This window comes from Melanaphis sacchari, unplaced genomic scaffold (assembly GCF_002803265.2).
Source record: "Melanaphis sacchari strain LSU unplaced genomic scaffold, SCAv2.0 Contig42_pilon_pilon, whole genome shotgun sequence".
Lineage (NCBI taxonomy): Eukaryota > Metazoa > Arthropoda > Insecta > Hemiptera > Aphididae > Melanaphis > Melanaphis sacchari.
Genome location: NW_020271275.1, coordinates 3,162,788 through 3,186,739, shown reverse-complemented (window position 1 = coordinate 3,186,739; position 23,952 = coordinate 3,162,788). Strand labels below are relative to the sequence as shown.

The following is a 23,952-nucleotide window of genomic DNA, read 5'->3' as shown; positions in this document are numbered from 1 at the left end:
AATTTATGTTACATATTTTTAAATACTAATTAATTATTGTTAATCTGGTAAGTTCAAAGAAAGTATGTAATTATCATTCAAGAATTACCATAAAAACCATTTAATTGTTTATTTAAAGCTGAATCTTCTATTATTTTTGTATAATATAATTTAAAAAAACTATAAAGAATTTTTGGTTTTCATATACAATAATGTTTTAAGGTATATTTTTTGTTATTAAAAATAGAAAAGGCCTTAAATCTTAATACAATGAACCATTTTCAGTGAATAAATATATATTTTATTCATACATAACATATAATAAAAATGTGTTGTAACAACATTTAAAATAGAAGACAAGAAAATAATTATATGCAATAGCAATAGGTTGTTTATTCTATTTCATTACCTGTTACTTAATGTACATTATTACAATACAATTTTAGTAATCCATTAGTCTTCTCAATTATTTATTGTAATATTAAATATAAAATTATAACAATGATTAAAATATTTATAATTAATTTTATTTAAAAACATAATAATTGAATAATAATGCCTATCTTGGTGTCATAAATTTATGTCACTAAACATAATATATGTGTGTTTATATTAATTAAATAAAATTCACATGTGTTTCTAGAATTAATTAAAATTATCTTGAGGTTTATTAATTCTAGAAATTTTGAACAATCAATAAAATTATGCATTGAATTAATAATTTTAAATTTGCATTTCTAATCATTTATTTAATGAAATAATTTTAAAATGGCTACATAATGTTATATTAGTATACCGTTAGTGAGAAATTCTTTTCATATTTTATTTATCATGTATTACCTTTTTTTTCTTTTCTTTTCTTTTTTTTATTGGATAAACAGTATTTACTATTTGTATAAAATATGACATAATAAGTAAATAATTTTAATATAATATAAAGTTGACTTGTTGGCTTGAATAATAGTACTTCTTAATTAAGATTGGTTTAAGGGAACCGTTTTTTTTTTTATAAATATTTATATACAAGGCATCTCTTGGCCACTTTCTATTAAGTCTTCTTGGTGGATTGTTAGGAATGGTAATTTATGACATTTGGTTTGAGTAGTTTAGAATGAAATATTTTATAATGATGGATTTCTACTTTAGATAATTATCTTAAACAGTATTTAGGTTCTAATTTTGACTAATACTATTTTAGTTTCAAATTAAAAATGCATATTCAATATGGGAACAGACTAATAAATAATATAAAATCTTTAATAGGTACTCTATTACTATTAAAATCTTAACATACATTTTTTTTAAATAATATATCATAGTAAGTCAGTTTGTAATCTCCAATCATAATCATAATGAATAATGAATAACAATTAATTAAAAATTTAATATAATCTATATTGAAATTTAACAACTTCATCAACTTTGAGAAGAGGAAAACAATTAGCAACGTTGATACAATTAATTTACCATTCACGTGCATACTGCAACCAATGTATGCTGACCAGTGACTGGTGTCCATTAAATAGTAAGTAGTAAGATCATGACTTGATATTTAGATAAAATTGTTATACTAATATAGTTGGGTACCCATATGCAATATTTTAAAACAGCAAAATAAAAAATAAACTCAGAAAATATAAAGGATTAATGTTATTTCAACAATTTAATAATATGCTGTTTTATATGATTAATATTTGTTTTGGTATACTGTAGTAAATTAAAATAAATTTTAATAAGTATTGCTAAACAAAAATAAAATGTAATCAAATGTATTATTATGTGTCAGTAAATTAGAATTGCTTATTTCTTTGTTTCACTCATTTCATATTAAAATAGAAAGGTAATTAGTTAATTAAAAAAAACTACTTTATGTGCTCATTGCTTTATCTTGTTCCCCGTCTATCCATTAGGTTCCCTTGCTAATACAATTGGTAAAACATTCAATCACATAATATAACTCTATGTAATATAATTCTAAAAATATTATAAAATCTAGTCTATGTGATATGTCATAGCGGTCATACTTATACATTTCGATATATTATATTGTATGGACATACTTAGTAGGTATGCATTTTAAATTTATTTGAATTTTATAATTTTTATATTGATAAGATGTTCGGCGGTAACATAACGTCATGTCAGACGAATCCGTAATAATAGTTAATATATTGGTTTTCTAGATAGCATTCCTGTTCATTTTTGATCATGGTCGATAAGGAAGGTATGAATTGTTAACACGACCTGCCGTCTGGTTGTGAGTTAGTAACTTGTATTTTTTTTTTTTTTTTTTTATATAGTGACGTACTGACGTTCTGTTCTGCTCCCTACAATTACTATTATTATTATTAAATATTTACAATTAATTGAAGTGCTTCTAAACCGCGTCACAGCATCAGCAGCAGTGACCGGTTATCAGTGATTACTTGCTCGGTGCTCCTCAGTACTTTTAACTCGTAAATGTTAATCAGAAAACGTTTAATCACGACTAACATCTTACGGCAATAATAATAGTTGTATTTTAAAGTTTGCCAGTGACGACGATAGATCGGACTCTTAGGTCACGGTTTGTATTGCTAAACATACGCTCAGATTTATACATAATTTATTAATATATCCTGAAAGATATTTACCAAATCGTACGGATTTGTCAGCGACGACTTGTTTGTGCAATAAATTGTTCGCAAACCAATTTGCACGTCATTTAAGACTACACAATTGCTATCAATGGCGGACGAGCTAATCAATTACAAACTGCAACTGCAGCAGGTAACTATTTTTCATTATTTGCATAATGCTGTCATATACAGATTATACGATTTATTATTTAAAATAATAAATAAAGTTTGAAATAAATATGTTTTTATTCAATATACAAAGCATATATTATGTTATGTCAGACATTCATTTGGATGTTATGCACTTGTTTCACATTGGTATTATCCATATGTTAGTATAAAAATCCATTTAATTTTGAATTGAGTTCATATCTATGTTGTCTACTGTGTCAAGTAATTTTTATTATATTCTGATTGATCATTGTGATCATAGTATTATTCACAAATCTTGATCTACTAAGAAATTTCCAGAGTTGGCCCAAACTCAACTTTTAGACATGGTATAATAAACAATGTAGCTATGGACCCAGCTTAAATGTTGCATAGTATTTACATAGATATTATAAGAATATCAACCAGCAGCTTAACATATCTTTTAGAATTTAAAATGCTATTTGTAAATGGTTCCCATTACAATCAATTTATTATATTTTAGTGTATAACATAATATATTTCTTGTTAGGTAGCTAATACAATTAAAACTAATCTTTAAAAAAAATATAATTTAAGCCTATTAAAACAACAGAAAATATGTACATTATACTTAACATCATAAACAGTATGTTATGATCAAGTCACCTGACAAAGTTACCCATTTTTGATTTTCAAAATTTGTGTGTCAGCTTAATTTTTAATTAAAAAAAAAATTAACAATAATATAGGTATTAAATAAAATTTAAAGTATGAGTGTTTTTATATATCAAATTTAACTAATTTATTCTACAAATATAGTCAAATTTTAAATATCTCTGAATCGGTAAATTTTGAGCTAATGATTGTTGATGTGTTCAAAAGACTTCTTAGAAATTTGTTCTAGTATTTAAGATGGTAGTTGATATTTAATATTGCTTAAATTTACAATTTATTTTTGACCTAGGATTATTTTTAGCAAATGGTTTATTATATTAATTATAGTTTTGAAAATAAATATTTTATTGAACATAAATATAGGTAAATAAACCTTGACATTTTTTTTAATTATTGAATATAATAAAATATATTTTGAGCTAATATAGCAATTTATATTAATAGAAGTAAGAAAAAATAATTTTAAGATTTAAAATTTTAATTTATTTAAAAAATTAAATGTTTTTATTAATACTCAATTAACTTAATTGCACAAAACTGATATAATGTAAAATTCCATTTATATAATATTGCTCATTTGAAATTGAGAAACAACATTTTTTAAATACAACAAATTAGTTTCATTTATATCATCTATATTATATATTTTTTGACTGACTTATAAATTTTAGTATTGCTTTTATTATAAGTTATAACATATATAGATCATTATTGAAATATCTATCATAAAAGTAGGTACTTCAAATGTATTGTTTTAATTTTCAAAATTTACATGTAAAATTCTATTGTTTAATTTCTATATTTGTTCATGCCATATCAGATTCTAATAAAAAATGTAAGTAATTATTTACTTACTTTTGAAACAAAATAATAGCCACAATCATTAGAGTTTAATTAAAAAAAAAAACAATTACTACAGTATTAAAAGTTAGGTAAGAGCTCATGGTGAAAATCCTTCACCGTAAATATTTTTTTTTAATAATAAATAGATGCAGCAATGGGAAAAGTTATTAGCATCATCTGTATCTTACATCGGCATCATCCAAAGTATCAAGGTATTACAATTAGGCAAACAACTAATTAAAATATTTTATAATTTCTCCCGGTTTATAAAATTGTAGAGAAAATTTGCTGTCATAAAAGTCTTCAGATTTGCTTTACCTGCATTATACCCAATTCACCTGGCAACTGCAGTTGGAACAGTTATAGCTGATATTAATTCAGCAACTGATTGGTTACTATAAAAACAAATAACCATGGTCTGTATTTAAATAAAAGTACTCCTGGTTGAGATTTTAGTATAGATTTTTAAAAGATTTTCGGAATTTTTAGGATTCAGCCATGTTGAACATTCTACATCCGGATGTAATCGTTAATACGCACCGGTAAGGTTTGTCTGACAAAGCTATGGTCTATTGACCATAGTATATAATATATTGTATCAATTCTATTCACTTTTGTTTTAGGCCCTAATTAATTTATATCGGGAAAATTTTTACATGATGATAATATTTGTGTGCTTTTATTTTATTTTACTTATAGGTAGAAGCTGCATTGACAAATAGTCCTGATGATCCAGAACTTATGAAACTAAAAACTGATTTAGAAGAAGTTATTGAACTAACAACTGAACTTGTAAGAACTCAAACTCAACCAAAAAAAGAAGTTGGTATGTACCTATAGTAAAACATAAAATAACTAAATGTTAATATTGAATAATGAATTGATTAAATTGTTAACATTTTTTTTTCTGTAGCTCCAGTAAAAAAAGAATCGTCATATCAACCTGATATATTACCATCTGTTGCAAAAACGAAAGGTGAATGGAAATCAGGAGACAGATGTTTGGCACAACTAGCAGATGATGGTAAATTTTATGAAGGTACTATTGAGACTATTGACGGAGAAGCAGTAGCAGTTTTAATAGATGGACAAAAGGCTGCTGCAGTAACAACACTAGATTTTATTAAAGATTTGCCTAGAACTCATCCCAATGAAATGAAACACAAGTAAAAAATTTAAAAAGTTTTATTTTTTATATAATTTTAAAGTTATTGTTACATGTTAATAGGAAACAACCTGTAGCTAAGTATAGAGAATATCAAAAGAAAAGAAAACTTGCTAAACAGCAAAGGTTTAAACAGTTAGAAGAAGAACGTGAAGTTGAGAAAAATAAATGGCTAGCATTTGCTACTAAAGTAAGATATACTAAATATTTATAAATCTCATTAATTCATAAGTTTCTAATTATAATGCTTAATTTAGTAAATTTACTAAAACTTAAATTAATTTAATGATCTTTGAAAAAATGCAGTGTTTTATATAGATTTAAATTAATTTTTTTTTTTTATTACAAAAGATATTTACAATCTGTTTACATTATAAAACATTAAAGATAAATTTAGTACTGGATGTGACAACGTGTAGAAAGAAAGCGTCCAGTGAAACTACTTAAATTTAAATATATTTATATTATTGGTACATTCATATCATAAGATATAAAGTTTAATTGCTTATGATAAAATTTCAAAAGGCCATTAAAAATATCTCATTATAATTAAAATTAAAAAAAAATATATTTTACAAAACAGTTTTAAACATTATATAATTTAAATTACAAAATGTTCACTCTAATAATTTATATTATTAAAAAGTAAATTGTATTTTAATTAAATAGAATTATAATTAATAAAATATTTGAAAAAATCTTTTATTTTATTTGTAACATTTTTTTTTTTTATAAAAATTAAAAAATTGCTTTTTATCTTATATTATTAAGTTATCTAGTTTGATAACAACTATTTAATATTTTAAATTATCTTGAAAAATTTTTTTATCATAAACCATTAATAACATAACCCTTAAATCTTCATTAAAAATAAAATATAAATTTTAATCTAATTGACTAAATTTACCAAAAATAAATATCATTACATCCATGTGGTTATTATAAGAATGTCACAAGAACCAGTAATAATAAGCTTATAACTTATAAGACATAAGTTGACTGAGATTTTTAATTTTAATTCATTAACCTTGTTTGTCATTACAACTAGTATCATTATTATAAACTGATTCTGCAGAATTTTTGAAAGTACTATGTATTTTTTTTTTTTAACTATAACTATAACTGCACTCTGTAACCATAAGTAATTATTTTAAAAGTTGATTTTTTACTAAATTTTATTAAAAGAGCAAAGAATTGTGGTAGTTTTAACTATTGGTAGAGTATTATGAGCAAGTATATAATATGGATATTATTTAAAAGAATGTACTTATTTTCAAAACCAATGTGGTGTTATTTTTATTTAATTAAATATTATTTTGTTTACTTTTTAATTAATAAAAAATTTATATTTGCATATATTTAGGGCGTGAAAAAAGGTATACCAAAAAAAAGTATATTTGCTTCTCCAGATAATGTTAATGGACGAGTTGGTATTGGCACCTGTGGCTTGGGTGGAAAAGGTATGACAGAATTTCCAACAGCTGAGAAAAGAAAAAAATAAGACTGCAATCAATGCATTGTATTTTAAATGTTGTAAAAAAAAAAAGATTAATGCTATCATATCAACATGCTTATTTTACCTTTATTAATTGTATTCTTTCTTTTTATTTTATCTTACATTCAATGTTTTAATGTATATTTTCTCATGAATATAAGTTATGTGTAATTAAATTAAAATTTCTACTTATTTTATTTTATAAATACATATTAGCATATAAATAAAAATATGCATTTATAGAAATATATAATAATATATATATATAGGATACTATTATTTTAAATTGGATTAGAGATAACTGATTAGACATGACAAAATAGTTTGAAAAACTAAGCAAATATTTAATACACAAAAATAATCTAATACATATTTAAATTTAGTACTCATCATTAAATTGTTCTAGTAGATATTTAATTTATATGTTATTGTATAATTTCTTTAATGTATAATAATAAGTGTAATATTTAAAATCTTGCTAAGTATTTTATGCTAATTGTTCAGCCACAAGGACTTAAACAAAAATAGTAATAATAATAATTTAAAGAAAAAGGGTATATTGAATATTATTTAGATACTATTTATTATATTTTATCTTTCCTAAAAGAATTGTTCACTAATTATAACCAAACAAAAGTTACTTATCATTTACTGGGCAATTATTAATGCCAGTAATAGGAATTTTCTTAATATTTAATAAATATTAAATGCCAATTTAAGTAATTATTTTGATGTGTAAATGGTACCATTTATTTTCACAGTATGATCATATTACTATTTTTCTGATATAAGAGTTTTTTTTTATCTTTTGTTCTTTAGTACAATATTTATTTTAAATTATAATAGAGCACTTTTTTTAAAATATTGATATTTAAATTTTAATAGAATGCATTGTAAACATTCTTATTTGTCTAATACCGTGAATGATATTTCATAAAAGTATTCTTTTTCAACATCACATTTATTTCTTGAAAAAAAACATTTAAAATCAATACAATTAAAATAAATGTTACTTAACTTTATAAATATTGACTGTAATAATAAGTGTTGATGCTTTGTTGTTTTAAACAATATGTCTAAATATTTCAGTGTTGAGATTATTGTCATTTGTTCATAAAGATTTATATAATGTTTTTTAACTTCTCTGCTTAATATAAACTTGTTAGATAATAATTTTGATTTCAATGATTTGAAAAGTACTGGTGTGTTCAAAATATATTGTGTCTTGTAACTGTTCTGGAGTCCTAATCCAGTGACCACTCCATTTACATCTATTAATATGGTAATATAATTTACTCACTTTTTACAAATTATTATTCGTTTTTTGAGGTATTTATTATATTTTTACTTAGAATAGACCCATCGTGAACATGGCAAATAGTGTATATTTAGGTGTTAGTGTGTTACATCATTCATGCATAATATATAAAATTACTTATTCCTAATAATTCATGATATTGTTAATTGAAAAATACTAAATGCCCAAAATTTGTTTTATATATACTCTACAGTTATCAATTATCCAAATTTGAACTAATCAGATTAATTACTTAGCTGATATTAAAGTTAAAAGATTTTCCAAATTACAATGAACATGATAATGACTTTGCATGACTACGATTTAAATGATAAAATTTTGTTGCTGACTTGCTGTCAAATGTCAATAATGACAGTAATGACACAGTTCTACTAAATGTCTGACTTTTGCTCCATAAGTAAAATATAAAATCGAGTTATGAAATCTGTAACATCTTTAAAGTTAAAATCTGTTCTGCAGAAAATACAGATATAATAACAATATACTGTTTTGTTGCGATAAATTTATTTTAAATTAATGAATTTGCCCTCATGATTTTATTAATAATATAACGACCAAGGTAAGAATAGATTTTAACATGTTAAGAAGCATTAAAAAGGCCTTACAAAATACGACTAATAGCTGCATCAATAGTAATAATACATTTTACAAAGTGCCTCTAAAAATCCTTTTTAAATATTTAAACAAAAAAAAATTAATAATACAAAAGTCTTTTGGTGTTATTTAAATTTACTTAATTTAGAATTTCCGCGATTCATGTGAGTCATAAATAAAATGATCTATCAATAAATATTCGACTAAAGATTTGTATTTCTTCCTACATATGATAAAAATTTTGTTTGTTCGTGCATGGTTCAAAGGTAAAATCATAAAGTATTTATTTTCGTTATACTGGCCCGCAAGGCCTTTTGCAGCTTCTATTAAGATCCTCCAACTATACCGTTTAATTTCAATGTCTGCTTCCACTTTATCTATGCGGACTTAGATAATAAATATAATGTAACGAAGGAAAATTAATAACACCTATGTTTAGTGGTCTGTAATTTATGGTTGTTATATAAAATTATATACAAATACGATAGTCGATAAGTATACTTAAAGCTTAAAAATATTTTGATCTTCAACATCCAAGAGTTTCTCTAAAATTAAAAAAAAAAATGCAAAATAAAATTTTCAATCAAGTGTTTTTATAGTTAGATGTATGGAAATACGTTTTGTGGCAGGATTGCCCGTAAAAATATACGATTTACGTTTAAATCCACTTTTTTAATCGGCTAGTCATGATATTTCAGCCCCGGTCAAATGTCTATTTAAATTTAGTTATGCTGTATCTACGGTCAGGTAATTACAATTATTAAATTGAGCATTGCGTTTCTACAAGTCATCATTGTTTCAAACACAATCTACAGACGAATAACACCTGTTTTAGATTAATCATATCCGGCGGGCCTTGCCATTGGGTGTTAATTAATGTTGAAAGATTAACCGTAAAATCTGTTAGGTGTAGGTGAAAATATATTTATATATAGTAGCATAATAATATAATAAAATAGTATGTGCATTAAGTTATTATACACATCGTGGGTATAGGTGTTGTTTTATTCAATGGAGTAAATTTAAATGATTGACTCTAATTTATTATTGTTAATGTTTATAAGCAGGTTTGATATTTTATAGAATTTGCATATTTCTTATGAGATGCTTAAGAAATAGCAAAGTTAGCTAAAATATGTTTTATGATACTGAGAACTCTAATTAAAAAATTATTCTGCGATTTTTTAGATTTTAGTGCTATTTTTGGACTTCAGATGTTTTGCATTTTTACCTGTTTTTAAATCAAAATTAGTTATATTCTATGAAATTATATTTTAGTAAACATTTCTTTAGATTATTTAAGTATATAGAATATAGATTATAGTTTAAAAATTAAGTTTACTGAACCAATACGCGAACGCATTGATGCAACACAATTAAATGGTATCTGTTGATTTTGTTGGGGTTTTTTCATCAATATCGACTATCAACGACTGTCGATTATCATCGAAAAAGTGTTGAAAACATTGTATATTCAATTAAATTTCTGTTTTATTTTGCATATTTTGTTATTTTTACTGCATATTTTTAGCGCATATTTACTCAAATTTAAAGTCATATTATAGCGAAAATTTATGCAATTTATATATAAGTATTCTATTATTTATTATCAATAAAACAATTTATTATTATATTATACAATAAATAATTATAAATATTTATAAATTAAATAATATAGATTTAAGCACGAAATAAGGGGAAGTTTTGGGTTCGATCTTCCCCTCCGAAAATTATTTTCTTTGTAAATGCCTGTATAGCTTAATAATAAATAATAATTAATCGATTTTTTAGTAATATAACATTTTAAATTAGCAAAATATAATTGACAAAATAATATTTCGTGACCTCTTCAATAAGCAAAGTTTGTGATTGAAAATGGCGAATTTAAATCTTGATTCTATAGTTTTTGTTTTAACATTTTAGTAATAATTAGTAAGATACCTATTGCCTACTATAATATATAGTACTATTTAATTAACTAAAGTGCATGTATTATTTTATTGTACTTATAAAATAAAATTAAAATATTACAAATGTAAATACAAGGTAAAATTATTTAAATCTCGAAAGTGCATACTTATAAGTTATAAGTTAAAACTAATTAAAAAATTTTAAGAATTAAGATGACATAAAATAAATTAATGCTAAATTTTCCAAATACAGTTATAATTTAAATTATTTGACAATTCTTTATAATATCATGTTCTATATTCAAGTTGAATGATATAATTGCTAATTTATATTTCAAGAATAAGGAAAACAATGTTTTTAAACTTCTAAAATGTAGCCCATTGGTTATTTCGAAATATTAAATAATTATGCACTTAGAAAAATAGTTTCACGACAGTAAATTTAAAAAATATGAAGATTTTGGTAATTTAAAATTACAGTAATTATAATATTAATATCTATCATTCTACTTATATAAATTGTTAAAAAATATAAATGTTAGCGGTAATGTATGTAATACGTTATTTTATTAAATAACTAGTTATTCTATAAAATTCCTAAATATGCTCGTTAATATATAAATAACACAGTTTCACTAGTTAATATCTAAAATACCGATTGGGTTTTCGTTAATATATGAAATTTATATTATTAGGTAGATGACTGGGACTGGATTAGATAACATACAAGATTTGTTACCGTTGTCGTTTTAATAATAAATATAATAAGATAAGATAGTAATGAACCACACCATACTAAAACAACTACGCAAGGTCACAATTTAATTTATGCACGAAAAAGTTTATTATGCTAAGTGACGTTCCAGATGTAGATATTTCAATATTTGCCTTCGAAAAGCATCCGAATCCCAATCAATTGGTAATAGACAAGGGTTATTTAAATGTACATGCCAACAAAAATGCACCACAAAACGGTGCATATGTTTAAAAAATAATTTACTTTGTAATTCTAAATGCCACCCAAAAAGTTCCTGTACTAATAAATAAATTGTAAATCGTAAAAAAAAAAAAATTAATAATTATAATTTATAACTATAATAATAGATTTTTTATTTTAATTTGTAAAAAAAAAATTAATATTAATATTTTATATAATAATGTAAGGCGTTTGACTTAATACTATAACATTTGATTTTTTTTTTTGTTATTTGTAAATTATATAAGATTTAATTAAATTTGATTAAAACTTTTATTTAATAATAGTTTTAAATACATTAACTAAACCCTTATTGTTAGTTTATAAAATATCTAGTTAGTATGTAGAATAACTAGTTATTTTATAGAATTACGGAATTTCATACATTAACGCTAATATATATATATGTAAAATAAAAATTTAAATACGCAGATTTGGAATAACTGCATTATTATAGAAAAATATGATTTGAAAATTCCGTAAATGCTCAACAGTTAATTGAGCCATAAACGGTCAAATTATATAGTTGGGCGTATGTAAACTCCGCCACAAGTACCTTTTTTTACTATAAACTCCGCCACAGAAAAAAAATCAGGTAAAATTGAGTTCATGTTAACTCCATCGTCTGTCAGTGAAGAAAATCAAGTAGTAGTATAAAATTAATATAATTAATTATTAAAAAAAAATTGTAATATAATATCATATAATTTCGTTCACATTAAATATTTAAATCATAGTAAAAAATCATAATAAATAATCGTTATACCTAATAACTTAATAATGGAAAAATATAAAGTTATGTCATGTGTGTAAACTAAAATGATGTGATACAGACGATACAGTTGTCAATTTGTAAATATTCTAAGTCTTGTATTACTCCATTAGTATATAATATCATCGCAAAAGATGTCAATGTAATTAATGTGAGAAAGCACGAGGCAATGTGAGCACTGAGCAACTAAACAAAAAAAAAACTGACGGAGTTTACATTAGACCTTTTTATCTTAACTTGTATTTTGGCGGAGTTTACAGTCGCCCATATGGCGCATTGGCGCATATAGTTTTGTCGCGTGGAAGAATGGCGTAAAAGTTCAAAGTTCGGTGTATCGCGCCATTTCGAACCTCTTGGTATATCGATTACCTGATAAACGTTCATCTGTCATCCAGCAGAAATTATTTCTTATCACCTAATAATAATAAATACATTATAGGATTTTTAAATACGAATAATATGCAATGTTGATAATTTATAAATAAACGTAAAATTATTTCTTTTTTGCTCGGCTTCCGCCCGCAGTGAACACCGACCAATATAGAATATTAATAATATTTTGATTGTAAGAATAACAACGTTTGTCTATTATCGTCGTCAGTACACACATCGACCAGTTTATGACCTGTGTCGCTCCCGTCGGCCGCTATTTCTAATAATATTAATAATAATTGCCATCGCTTCAACTGGGTTTACGCCGTTTACGGTCGATCCGTCATCCGTTTCGTCATTGCCGTTTGCATATGATGACGTATTGAACCGGCGGAGGCGGTAGTGATACCACAACCGTATTTCTCATTCGGACCATTCGGTGATGAACGACTCTACCGCACATGTACATCACCGCCGTACAATGTCCAAGTTTTTAAAACTAGCGCACAAGTTCAACAGCTTTTACTTGAACGGTACGTGTGCCAACTTATACCCTGTGCCTGCGATTGTTGTATTATAATAGTTTATGTGTAGTGTTGTTTTGTGTCCTATTGAACACCGTTTACCTATAACCATATCCATTTTTTTTTTTTTTTTTACCGTACCAATTAACAATCGTCCTCTGTTAACACACAGGATTACAGAAAAAAGAATGTCGCGCATTCATCGTGGACGGAATTCAAGTCGGTTTGGTCCGGGCTACCGTCACAATAGAATTAAGCCGCTATCCAAATGTGTTTATCGTCAACCCCAATAGTGTCACGCTGAACCCAGCATTCAGGGATTACGACGAACGTTCTGCAAACATAGAGTCTGTACTTAGAGAAATGAAAGAAAAAAAATTGTTTATAACGCTCAAAGGGTGGAGGGATGAGGTATTAACACATGCTTCTTTTATCTACATAACAGTTTCTGTTTTATTTAGTGTTAGCATGATTTTAACAACCTTTAAAATATTATATTTCCTAGTATTTTCATTATTTCTTATGAATAGATATATTGTAAGATTATTGAAAATAACCAATGAGATGTTTTAATTTAGTGTTATGAAGTACGGACAATGTTTGCTGATCAACCGTTGCTAAAAATGGATCGGTCTGCTACTTGTAAATGTCCTAGACAACAAACAATTTTTATTCAAATAATTGCATTGGCTATTTTATTTGTAGGTCTGTTTGGGATTTGTAATTACGGTGTTGACATAAATGGTTATGTAAACCATCCACAAAAAGGATTATGTATTTGGCTTCAACAAAGATCATTGACTAAACAGACATGGCCTGGAAAATGGGATAATATGGTTGCTGGAGGTTTATCGGTTGGAAACAGTGTTATACATACTGCTCATAAAGAAGGAGAAGAAGAAGCATCATTAACTCCAGATCTTATGAAAAATTTGCAATCAGCTGGCACTGTGTCGTAAGATATTTTTCTTAACTTATATTAATTTTATAACAAATGTAAATATTATACTTATTTACATTTCAGTTTCTTCTACGAGAGTGAACGAGGATTGTTTCCTGATACAGAATTTGTTTTTGACTTAGAATTACCTTTAGATTTTGTACCTCGTAATCAAGACAATGAAGTAGAAAAATTTGAGTTGGTGACTGCGAGTGTTAGTATTTATTTTGCATATATTTTATTATTTATTGTGTTATTACTTTGTTTTTATGAAAAGTTATCATTTAGGAAACTGTGAACAGAATTTTATCTCCAGATTTTAAGACTACTAGCTGTCCTGTAATTATTGATTTTTTAATCAGACATGGAATTATTAATCCGGAAAATGGTAAGTTTAATATAGAAAAGTAATTTATTATATAGTCAGTACCGGCTTTAAGGTGAAGCAAGGCCTGGGGTAATTTGTTTTAGACAATGTCTAAATAAAAAGTTTTATTACGTGAGGTCTTAAATGTCTTACAAGTTACAAATGTGAGGCCCCACTGACTTACATAAAGCTGACTCTGATTATAATTATATCTAATTATCTAAGAACATTTTATTTATTGTATCAATTATATTTAATGTTATAGAGCCACGTTTTCCAGAATTGGTTGAATTATTACACGTACCACTCCAATCTCTTTACAAAAAGTGTGACAACTCGTTGACTGAAAACGGCCTTTCAAAAGCCGAATGAATTGTTTGTTGTGTTAATTTATGTAATGTCTTCTTTCAACTTATCTTTCCATTTTTCAATATTACTTCTCATGTTTTCTTTTACTTTGAGTCTATTTATTTTGCCAAATATTCGCTAAAAATCCCATTATGTTCCTTCCATTTTTATTGTGATACATAAATTAAATGCGTATGTTACGCCCTAATGTTTTGTTATTATTTTACTATTATTTAATTTTAATTTTATTAATATTAAAACATTTTACTAAATAAAATTATTTTTAATTATTAATCATGTATTTGGAAATGATAAAAACATACTAAATTTAAAGATTTAAATGTTTTTGTACTATTTATTAGTGTTTCGTTTAATAAAATTAGACAATTTTTAAATATACATTTCACAACCATTCTAAGCTTGTGGTTTGACTAGTCAATCTATATTTTTAAATTAAATATTTAAAACACTTTTAACCATAATAAACATCATATAAAAAAGTGTAGTGTTATATTGAAGTGATAATAAAATTATATGTATTTGTCTTTAATAATTGTGTATTAAATTATTATAATTTGTATGGTGTTCAAATAATTAAATTTGTATTAATGATGAAATTAAATATATCTTGTGATACTTAATATTTTGTGGTTACACAAATTGCCTATTTCATTTTGTGTGTAGTTATAAGTAACTAATTATTTACTTAATGATAACATTGACAATATTTTAAGTTTTATTCTGAATACTTAAAGTTATAACTAATATCATCATTGATTTTAAATACTATCATATAAATACCATGTTAATATATTGTCAGTTAAACATTACCTAAGTACTGAAGTAAAACAAAAAATATTATGATATAAATGGTCCAAATGATAAGTTCTCAAAAACATAAGAGATTGGTGTATAAATTATAATTCATTACATTTGTTGTATATTTAAATATTTTTTTTGTATGTTGACATTTCAGATTATTGGCTCATTTTTTAATATATCAAGATGACCAGATGATGAAATTTATAAAATATCTCTTAACTGTTTTATGATTTATTGTTTAATTGAAACTTTTTAGCAGTATTATATATAGGTACCTAAGTTTGGTGTTATATTACATATTCAATGATATCGTGTAATGTGCATAGAATAAATATGTATTTAGAATGATTTTACTGAGCCATTAAATCATCGACAAATATATCTACGTTTAATATTTATCGCATGTTTCTTTTTTTGATTTCATAAGTAGGTCAACACCCGACAAAAAACATGGAACGTTATGTTAAATCATTAACCAATTCAGTGAAGTGTATACATTGGAAATTATTCACTATTCATTATTGAACAATTTGAAGTTGAACATCAAATACGAGATACAAAATACGAATGATTCTATAGAAACGTATTTTGAATGACGTTATTGCTGTTCAATTCACGACGTATCAACGTCATAACATATTGTATTAAAGATAAATAAGGTTAGGACTTAACTGTTAGGTCATTGACGTTTCGTTATTATGAATATTTATTATTGAATCTGCTATCGCAGTATACTTAATTAAACTATACATTTTTTTTTTTAATTGTTAAAATCAAAAAGGATTCACTAGATTAAAGCTGTATGACCATTTTGTGATAAAATATAAAATTGATAAGTACTTTTTAAAAAACCTACTAGCTAGATATAATCTGCTACCAAAAACTATCCTCAAAGTTAAAAACCTAAGTATTTTTATTGCCCCAAAAGATGATGGTAAACAAAAAATTACACATCAATGTAAAATACAAATGCATTTATCGCTCCGTTTAAAATCTAAAAAATAAGTTAAAATAAATTAGAGAACGAATAAGTTGTAAGAGTTGTATATACATATATATATATTTATTTTCTATCAATATTAATGATATACTATGCTTGAAATTAATTTTATAGTCTATACAATGACAAGTCTAAGAATAAAAAATTTTAAATGCATAATTTACCTACATTTTTATTTTGTCAACTTTTTAAAAATATGCATTTCTGTTTCCTTCTTTATTTTTATATCATTCACTTTTTGTGTATTTGTTATACATATAATATTTTTTTATTAGTTACTAACTTGAATTATTATTAGTACCTATTTGTGCATATCTTGTATTTTTTAACTAACCATAACTTTCTAAGCCGTTATAGTCATAATAAAAACTACAAAATTTCAAACCATATACTAGCTATAGCCGCTATGCTTAGGTACCTACGTAAAAATATCATAATTGATAAGATGAAAGTGTCGTAAGTAGTTTGGAAGTACGAGTTTAAGCCTTTCCTGTAGTGGTAGATGACCATTAATTTTTTAGATAATTATTGGTACTAAGGTACATAGTTTAAAATACATTTTTGTTTAATAACCTTTATATTTAGTGATTAAATATTGAAGTATCTTTTGAAAAAAATTTCGTATAAATATATTGTAATGAAAGTCCCTTCCGAAATAGAGAAAAAAAACTGTGGCTTCAGTGTGCATTATTGGCATATTTTTGATTTTGTCTTGATAGAGGACTAGGGGAGGATATGTTATTCACTAACTTTAGGAGGGCTGTTTCTTCCTTATCATCCAAATGTCCTTAATTTTTGTAAAAATGTTAAAATAACATGTAGGGGTTTATTTTTAATAACAATGAAGTGAACTTTGTAAATTTAGTAATTTATTTATATCGTAAATGCAAAATATGTAAGTTACAAAAATTTAAAAAATATTACCCGAGAAATAAAATGTTTTGCTAAAAAAAAAAAGAGTACGTATGCATATATACCTATTACAAATATATGTGGTATATTTAAACATTATTCATCGTCAAAATATTTGTACTCCAAGTAGATAATACAGTTTGTTTTTTTTTTCTATAGTATAATAAATACTCTGAGTACCTACTTACCCATCAAAAGAGTAGATAAAAAAAAGTTATGGTAGGGATCACCTATTCACCCACCATAAATATGTTACTGTGTAGTATATTATTTATTTTATTATAATATTATATATATATACATACACGCACGTCACATATAAATATATACGAACATATTTCTATATACCTACATTATACATTTATACCTATAACTCAAATTTCCATAAATTAGAGATTGAACACATGATTTGGAATTCGTGTCGTATATGTGACGTTGTGACCTATTTCTTTATACATATATTCGTACCTAGTTCGTACATAGATAAACAAGTATTTTTATTCGTGCTATATGTAATAACTATGTAGGTAAGTAATAACCTTTGTTATTGTTAGTACTATACAATTACTACTGTAATATTATCCCGATAACCGTTGTCGAATAGAGAATTATTCTCGTTCAAATAATATGTAGAATAAATAAACACAAAAGAAAACCTGTAAACAACTCGAAAAATGTCGTCGATTCGAATACGTAGATAATTTACCTATAAATGTTTTTGGTGACGTTTAAAAATGTTGAGAAAATAAAACTACGATTAACCACATATTGTAGGGTAGGTACATATATAATTTTATAAAATATAAAATTTAAAATAGATGTATCTATAATATTTATATACCTAGTCTATTTCTTATTTTATTTAAACGATTTTAAGAAATTAATACAATTATAACAAATGTATATACTATAATTGTTTATTATAGACATAATAGTATTATAAAATTTATACGGTATTGTCCTTACTTTAATAAATCCGCAGAAACCATAACTAAAGTTTCGATTTATACACATACTTAATTTTTTATCAAAAGAAACATCTTAAGAATTTACTATAAACCAAAAATTATACTTTGAAATATAAAAAATTAGAATTTGAATATGATTGAATATGATTCGTTAGTAAATGTAAAAATATGGTGTTATACCATTATGATGTATTTAATTTTGATATATTTTTGTAGAATAAATATAAAACATTAAAGTTTTTATGACCTAACCTGATTTGATAAGATCTGTTCAACTAAATAATACATAATTATTATTTATTATATCATAGGTCATGTTTGTATTTTAATATAATAAAATAATACTCAACAATTAACATTCAGTAAAACATTTCATCGGATTATTTGTAATTAAAAATTATTTTAATATAAAATTATATTTAATAATTTACAGAATGAATTACCATTTAAGTATTTAATACTATAAATTATTCAAATTCTGATTTTTAAATTTTCTAGTGGACTTATGAACCTTATATTGACAAATATTTAGATTTATTTTTAATATAATTTAAAGTGTATTAAACTATTCCAATACAATCTCTTTTTTATTTTTATAATAATATATGTTGAGGAAATTATTTTTTATTTTATTGTTATTATACACATTTAAATCAAAATTCTTGTCTTAAAAAAAATTATTATTTTTTTATTGGAAGCTATTTATTACATTATGTATTTGTATTGTTATAATGTTATTGTGAAAATTGTTTATAAGTTTAAAAAATTATGTTTAACTGTAGTATAATTATTATAAATATTAAATATATAATTTATTTTGTATAATCATTTTACTCTTTAACAAATAAAAATAAAAATTCGAACGAGTATAGTTATGTACTATTGATGGGGGATAAATTCTATCGTGTCTTATACATATGTCATATGAGAATAGTATATTTTTTGGCTTAAAAAATTAAAGATATGGAATAAAAAATATAAATAAATTCATAGTGAAAGATACGATTATGGGAGGGGGTGAGTGTACTTATATTGAATCACTGTGTATTTATTTTATTTTTATATTATAGGTAATTTATAATGATGTACTCTGTATACACAACTGTTTGTTATGATTTTTATTATTATTATTCCCTATAAGTTTATAGTACTTATAATATTTACAATAATAATATCATTATGTACTCCTATGATACAATAACTGTGATAATGAGGGCTTGACATGCAATATACCGTTTGAAAATTACTCGTATGGACGACATTATTTTATTATGTCGATTTACTTGCGAAATACATACAATATTTTATATTATTACATAATATGTGTTCATATTAAACATATTATGCAAAAAAATATAATATTAAGTGTATTTACTACATTATAATTAGGGACCGGATTTATATGCACAAAAAATCCTCAAAATATGCTTCTAATAATGCTGTAATATGTTATGAAATATGTATTTATTTTTAAATATGTACTTAAATATGCATTTAAAGTTTTGTTTAAACCTATGTAAAGATATGTATTATGTAAAATTATGTAACAATATTTATTAATTAATATGGTATTAAAAAAGTATAAAAAAAGCTTATAAAGTATTTTGTCGTCTTCGTTGCCATTTAACATTCTGCATCTTCAATCTATAAAGTATTAACTCACATTAATAAAAACTGAAACAAAAATTGATTTCATATTTTACCTTATTGCATTGGATGATCAGAAGTTCCTTAATGTGTTCAAACGTTAAATTCCTCCGATTATCTGTAAGTATATACGTATAGGTTTTCTTACTTTTCGCTATTAGTGTTTTCACTGTTTTATTTTCGCGGTTTTCACATAGACTTTTTGGAAATAACGACCGGTGTCAATTTTATTGATATTATGTGGCTGTGAACGTGAAAATACGACGAAAAACGAATATATGTGTTATAAATAATAATATACATTTTAAAACTACAAATATGCATTCAATATGCATTTAATAGGTAAAAACGTTGAAATATGCAAAATATGCAAAATAAAATTAGTGTTATTTTAATAAGAGTGATCTAAATGGGGGACAATTTTCATCAGATTTCAAAAAGCTTATCCCAATACAAATATGCATTTGCATATAAATCCGGTCCCTAATTATAAGATTGCACGAATATTCTACATTATTTAAAAAACGCCAGGAAATCAGGCATATCTTCTTAACCCATCTCATACCTCATAAGTAAAGATTCAGAATTCATTTGCAACAAATGTCTAGTTGTATTAACCAATATTTATAAAAAATACCATCCAAGAATGTCCAGAATTTTAAAATACAAGAAATACTTTATCAATACAAGTACAAAGTAGAAGAAAACATCTAAAAAATCCTAACACTTCTAACCAAAGTTAATATTGTAAATAATTTTTATAAACTCTATTATTAACCAATATGCCAATGTTTTAAAAAAAAATTATACTTTAAATTAATTTATATAGAATTTCAAAAGGCTAATAACCTTAGTTGTTAAAGCCTATTATATTATAAAATAATAATAATAATAATAATAATTAATAATATATATATATAGCTGAAAATAGTGAAAATGTATCGATGTAGAATCTACATTATAGATTGTAGGGAATCCTTCGGTTTCTTTTGGAATCAATGCGCTGTCTTAGCAACGTTTTTAGCTTTTCAAATATAATATCATTATCTCGGTAATAAAATAATATAGTACTAAATTTGTATAAAAACACTAAAAACAGTATGACGAAATTTGGGTTCGGCAACAACACGTTACTACGTTAATGCTAAATCATAGTAAAATATAAGTAATATAATATTCAAACATTGTATAGCAAAGTGGCAGTGTCAGTTTATTACAAGTGTATCAACAGATAATTCATTATGTTGATTCCTCGTAGGTAAAATATTTTTCGGATTATAAAACTTCGACTGCTTATAACAGTATACCTATTTACGCAAAAATGCACTTGCGCACTAATACTTGATATCATATTCAATAACTTTGAATCTTAAATATTTGTAAAATATTATCGGTTTTCCATCGTATAGAAATGTAAAATCTTTGAATTGTCCCCGTTGCTCATAGATGACAGGGGCAGATTTAGAAATTTTCCACAAAAGAGGCGCATAGACAACAAAAAAAAAAAGTCAATAAATAAAAATAATTTTAGCCACACCAACCCATGATTTTTTCTGCGATTGTTTCTGTACCCCCCCCCACCACCATCATTCTAAAAAAAAAATAAAAAAAATACGCCACTGACAACATATATAACCATTACCACTGTTGATATTGAATCCAAGGCCACTGCAGTGGCGTGGTGAACGATGTTTATCTAATGCAATAAATTTCTTAGCTTTAAAAATTTATCTTAAATTTAAAAATTAAAATTTGTTTGGATAAATGTATCATTAGTATTTAGTTATCATAGTATTTTTTTTTTTATTACACTTTTGAAGACCTATGTCTTATAACAATAATTATAAATTAGCATACAGTTTTAAATTATAAATTATGTTGAAGGACGGTCATTGTTTTAAAATACTTTATTTAGGGTTTGAAATTGAATTGCCGCATAACCAAATACCAGATATTAAACTATTAATCATAATTTATATATAATACACGTATAATATACAGTATACTACACTAATAAATACTAGATAAACTAATTTTTGCTTCGAAAAAAATTATAACTGTGATATACATATACTACAATTAGAGCTAACGGGTAAAATAATAATTTATATATTAATATTTTACCTATTTTTTTGGTATACTTAAATATGATTATTAATTGTCATTCGCTATACATGATACTCAGAGCTGTATTTACGATTTTAGCGCCCTTTTTTCCCCTAAAAAAAAAAAAAAAAAAACATCAGGGAGGGACTGATAAATTTGTACACATCGTGGGTTTTCTAGTATATCGCCCTCTTTATAATTTGGCATCCGGAGGCGTTTGCCCCCCTTCGCCTACATAAATACGCCCCTGATGATATTAGGTATTTCTATTAAAATATATTATTCTATAAAAATTTAAAACCAGGTACACTAACAAATGACAATCCTCTAAGCTCTAATTCAGGCAATTCCGCCATGATTATATATTTATATCATTATAAGTGGCATAAACATAATAAAATATTGGGAAGGTATTACACATAGTTATTAACACAATAAAATCAGGTTGTGTAGACATACATTTTTTATAAGCGTTAAGTCAGAATCTTGATAAACTTTATAAAAACTAAAAAATATGTAAATTATTTTGTTCATAAAAATTTTAATTTTAATTTTTAATGTAAGATTTTTCAAGTGTTTTTTTTATACTTCATACTAAAATCATTTAGTTTAAAAAATTGTAAAGTTAATTATTGTTTATAGGTATTTAAAGTTTCAATTTTAACGAAATTACTTATTTAAAATATAAATAATGATATGTTCATTATTTTTTTTTAAATTTAAAAATATTATTCGCCGGAACTTATACTTTTATGTATTTTATATTATGAATTTTAGTATACACAATTACATTTTTTATTTTATTTTTTAAATATTATCTATTTATAGGTAATATGAATCTATTTCTTACTGTTATACGGTACTTACCGAAAGATGTTATCGAACTTTGAGTTATGTAAGTTAATATAATATGTTATATAGTATAAACACATAAAAGATATAAATAATAATTAAATAATAACAATAAAATAAATGCAATATTTTCGGTACAAATTGTATCAATCTACTGCAACACTAAAAGTAAAATAAATGATTTCAATAATCTTATAATATATATATATCATAAAATATACTTAGTGATTAGGCTGATATTCTGACAGGTCGTATTCGCTTAAAATCGTTTTTCGTATACAATGATGGAACATTGAATCCAAATGTTGACACACCTATAACAGTGACTCATTGAACACTTAATGTAGGTACTTACTACAGAGTATAATCCATTTTGCCTACGTTTTTCATTATTGTTGGTGTAAATGTGTTATATTAAAATAATAATATTGTAGGCAACAAGATTTATGGCCAAGATTAAGTATTATAGATTACTTTCGGTGGGTACTATTCAAGTTCCGCTGAACAGGTCACAGAAGCCGACGATCTATAGTATATTTAGCATTTAGCATAATGATCAACATACTATGATCTACAGCCCGTAGTTTGGACTGATAACAATATGTTGATAAGTTATC

At 24.5% G+C, this 23,952-nt stretch overlaps 2 protein-coding genes and 1 long non-coding RNA gene across 5 annotated transcripts; 2 read left to right on the top strand and 1 right to left on the bottom strand.

Moving 5' to 3' along the window:
* Window positions 1-2,283: 2,283 nt before the first annotated feature.
* On the top strand, window positions 2,284-7,013 carry LOC112597610 (survival of motor neuron-related-splicing factor 30). Of its 2 annotated transcripts, XM_025343721.1 has the most exons (8): window positions 2,284-2,748; window positions 4,394-4,459; window positions 4,526-4,663; window positions 4,737-4,789; window positions 4,947-5,073; window positions 5,161-5,413; window positions 5,476-5,602; window positions 6,776-7,012. In XM_025343721.1, the coding sequence occupies exons 5-8, from the start codon at window positions 4,989-4,991 to the stop codon at window positions 6,911-6,913; spliced, it is 603 nt and encodes a 200-aa protein (XP_025199506.1). In that variant the 5' UTR covers window positions 2,284-2,748; window positions 4,394-4,459; window positions 4,526-4,663; window positions 4,737-4,789; window positions 4,947-4,988; the 3' UTR covers window positions 6,914-7,012. The 2 variants fall into 2 exon arrangements, with proteins under 2 accessions (XP_025199506.1, XP_025199505.1); XM_025343720.1 differs by lacking the exons at window positions 4,394-4,459; window positions 4,526-4,663; window positions 4,737-4,789 and having other exon boundaries at window positions 2,284-2,545; window positions 2,605-2,748; window positions 6,776-7,013.
* A 5,913-nt stretch (window positions 7,014-12,926) lies between these two features.
* LOC112597560 (uncharacterized protein YJR142W) lies at window positions 12,927-15,243 on the top strand. The gene is made up of 7 exons (XM_025343661.1): window positions 12,927-13,382; window positions 13,546-13,784; window positions 13,952-14,015; window positions 14,079-14,328; window positions 14,398-14,527; window positions 14,602-14,701; window positions 14,946-15,243. Exons 1-7 carry the CDS (start codon window positions 13,292-13,294, stop codon window positions 15,050-15,052), a joined length of 981 nt encoding a protein of 326 aa, XP_025199446.1. The 5' UTR covers window positions 12,927-13,291; the 3' UTR covers window positions 15,053-15,243.
* A 5,029-nt stretch (window positions 15,244-20,272) lies between these two features.
* On the bottom strand, window positions 20,273-23,942 carry LOC112597568. Of its 2 annotated transcripts, XR_003114841.1 has the most exons (5): window positions 23,717-23,942; window positions 23,557-23,649; window positions 23,351-23,497; window positions 20,434-20,621; window positions 20,273-20,374 (listed from the first exon to the last, which is right to left on the bottom strand). It is a non-coding gene; the product is annotated as an uncharacterized LOC112597568 (long non-coding RNA). The 2 variants fall into 2 exon arrangements; XR_003114840.1 differs by having other exon boundaries at window positions 23,557-23,942.
* Window positions 23,943-23,952: the final 10 nt, after the last annotated feature.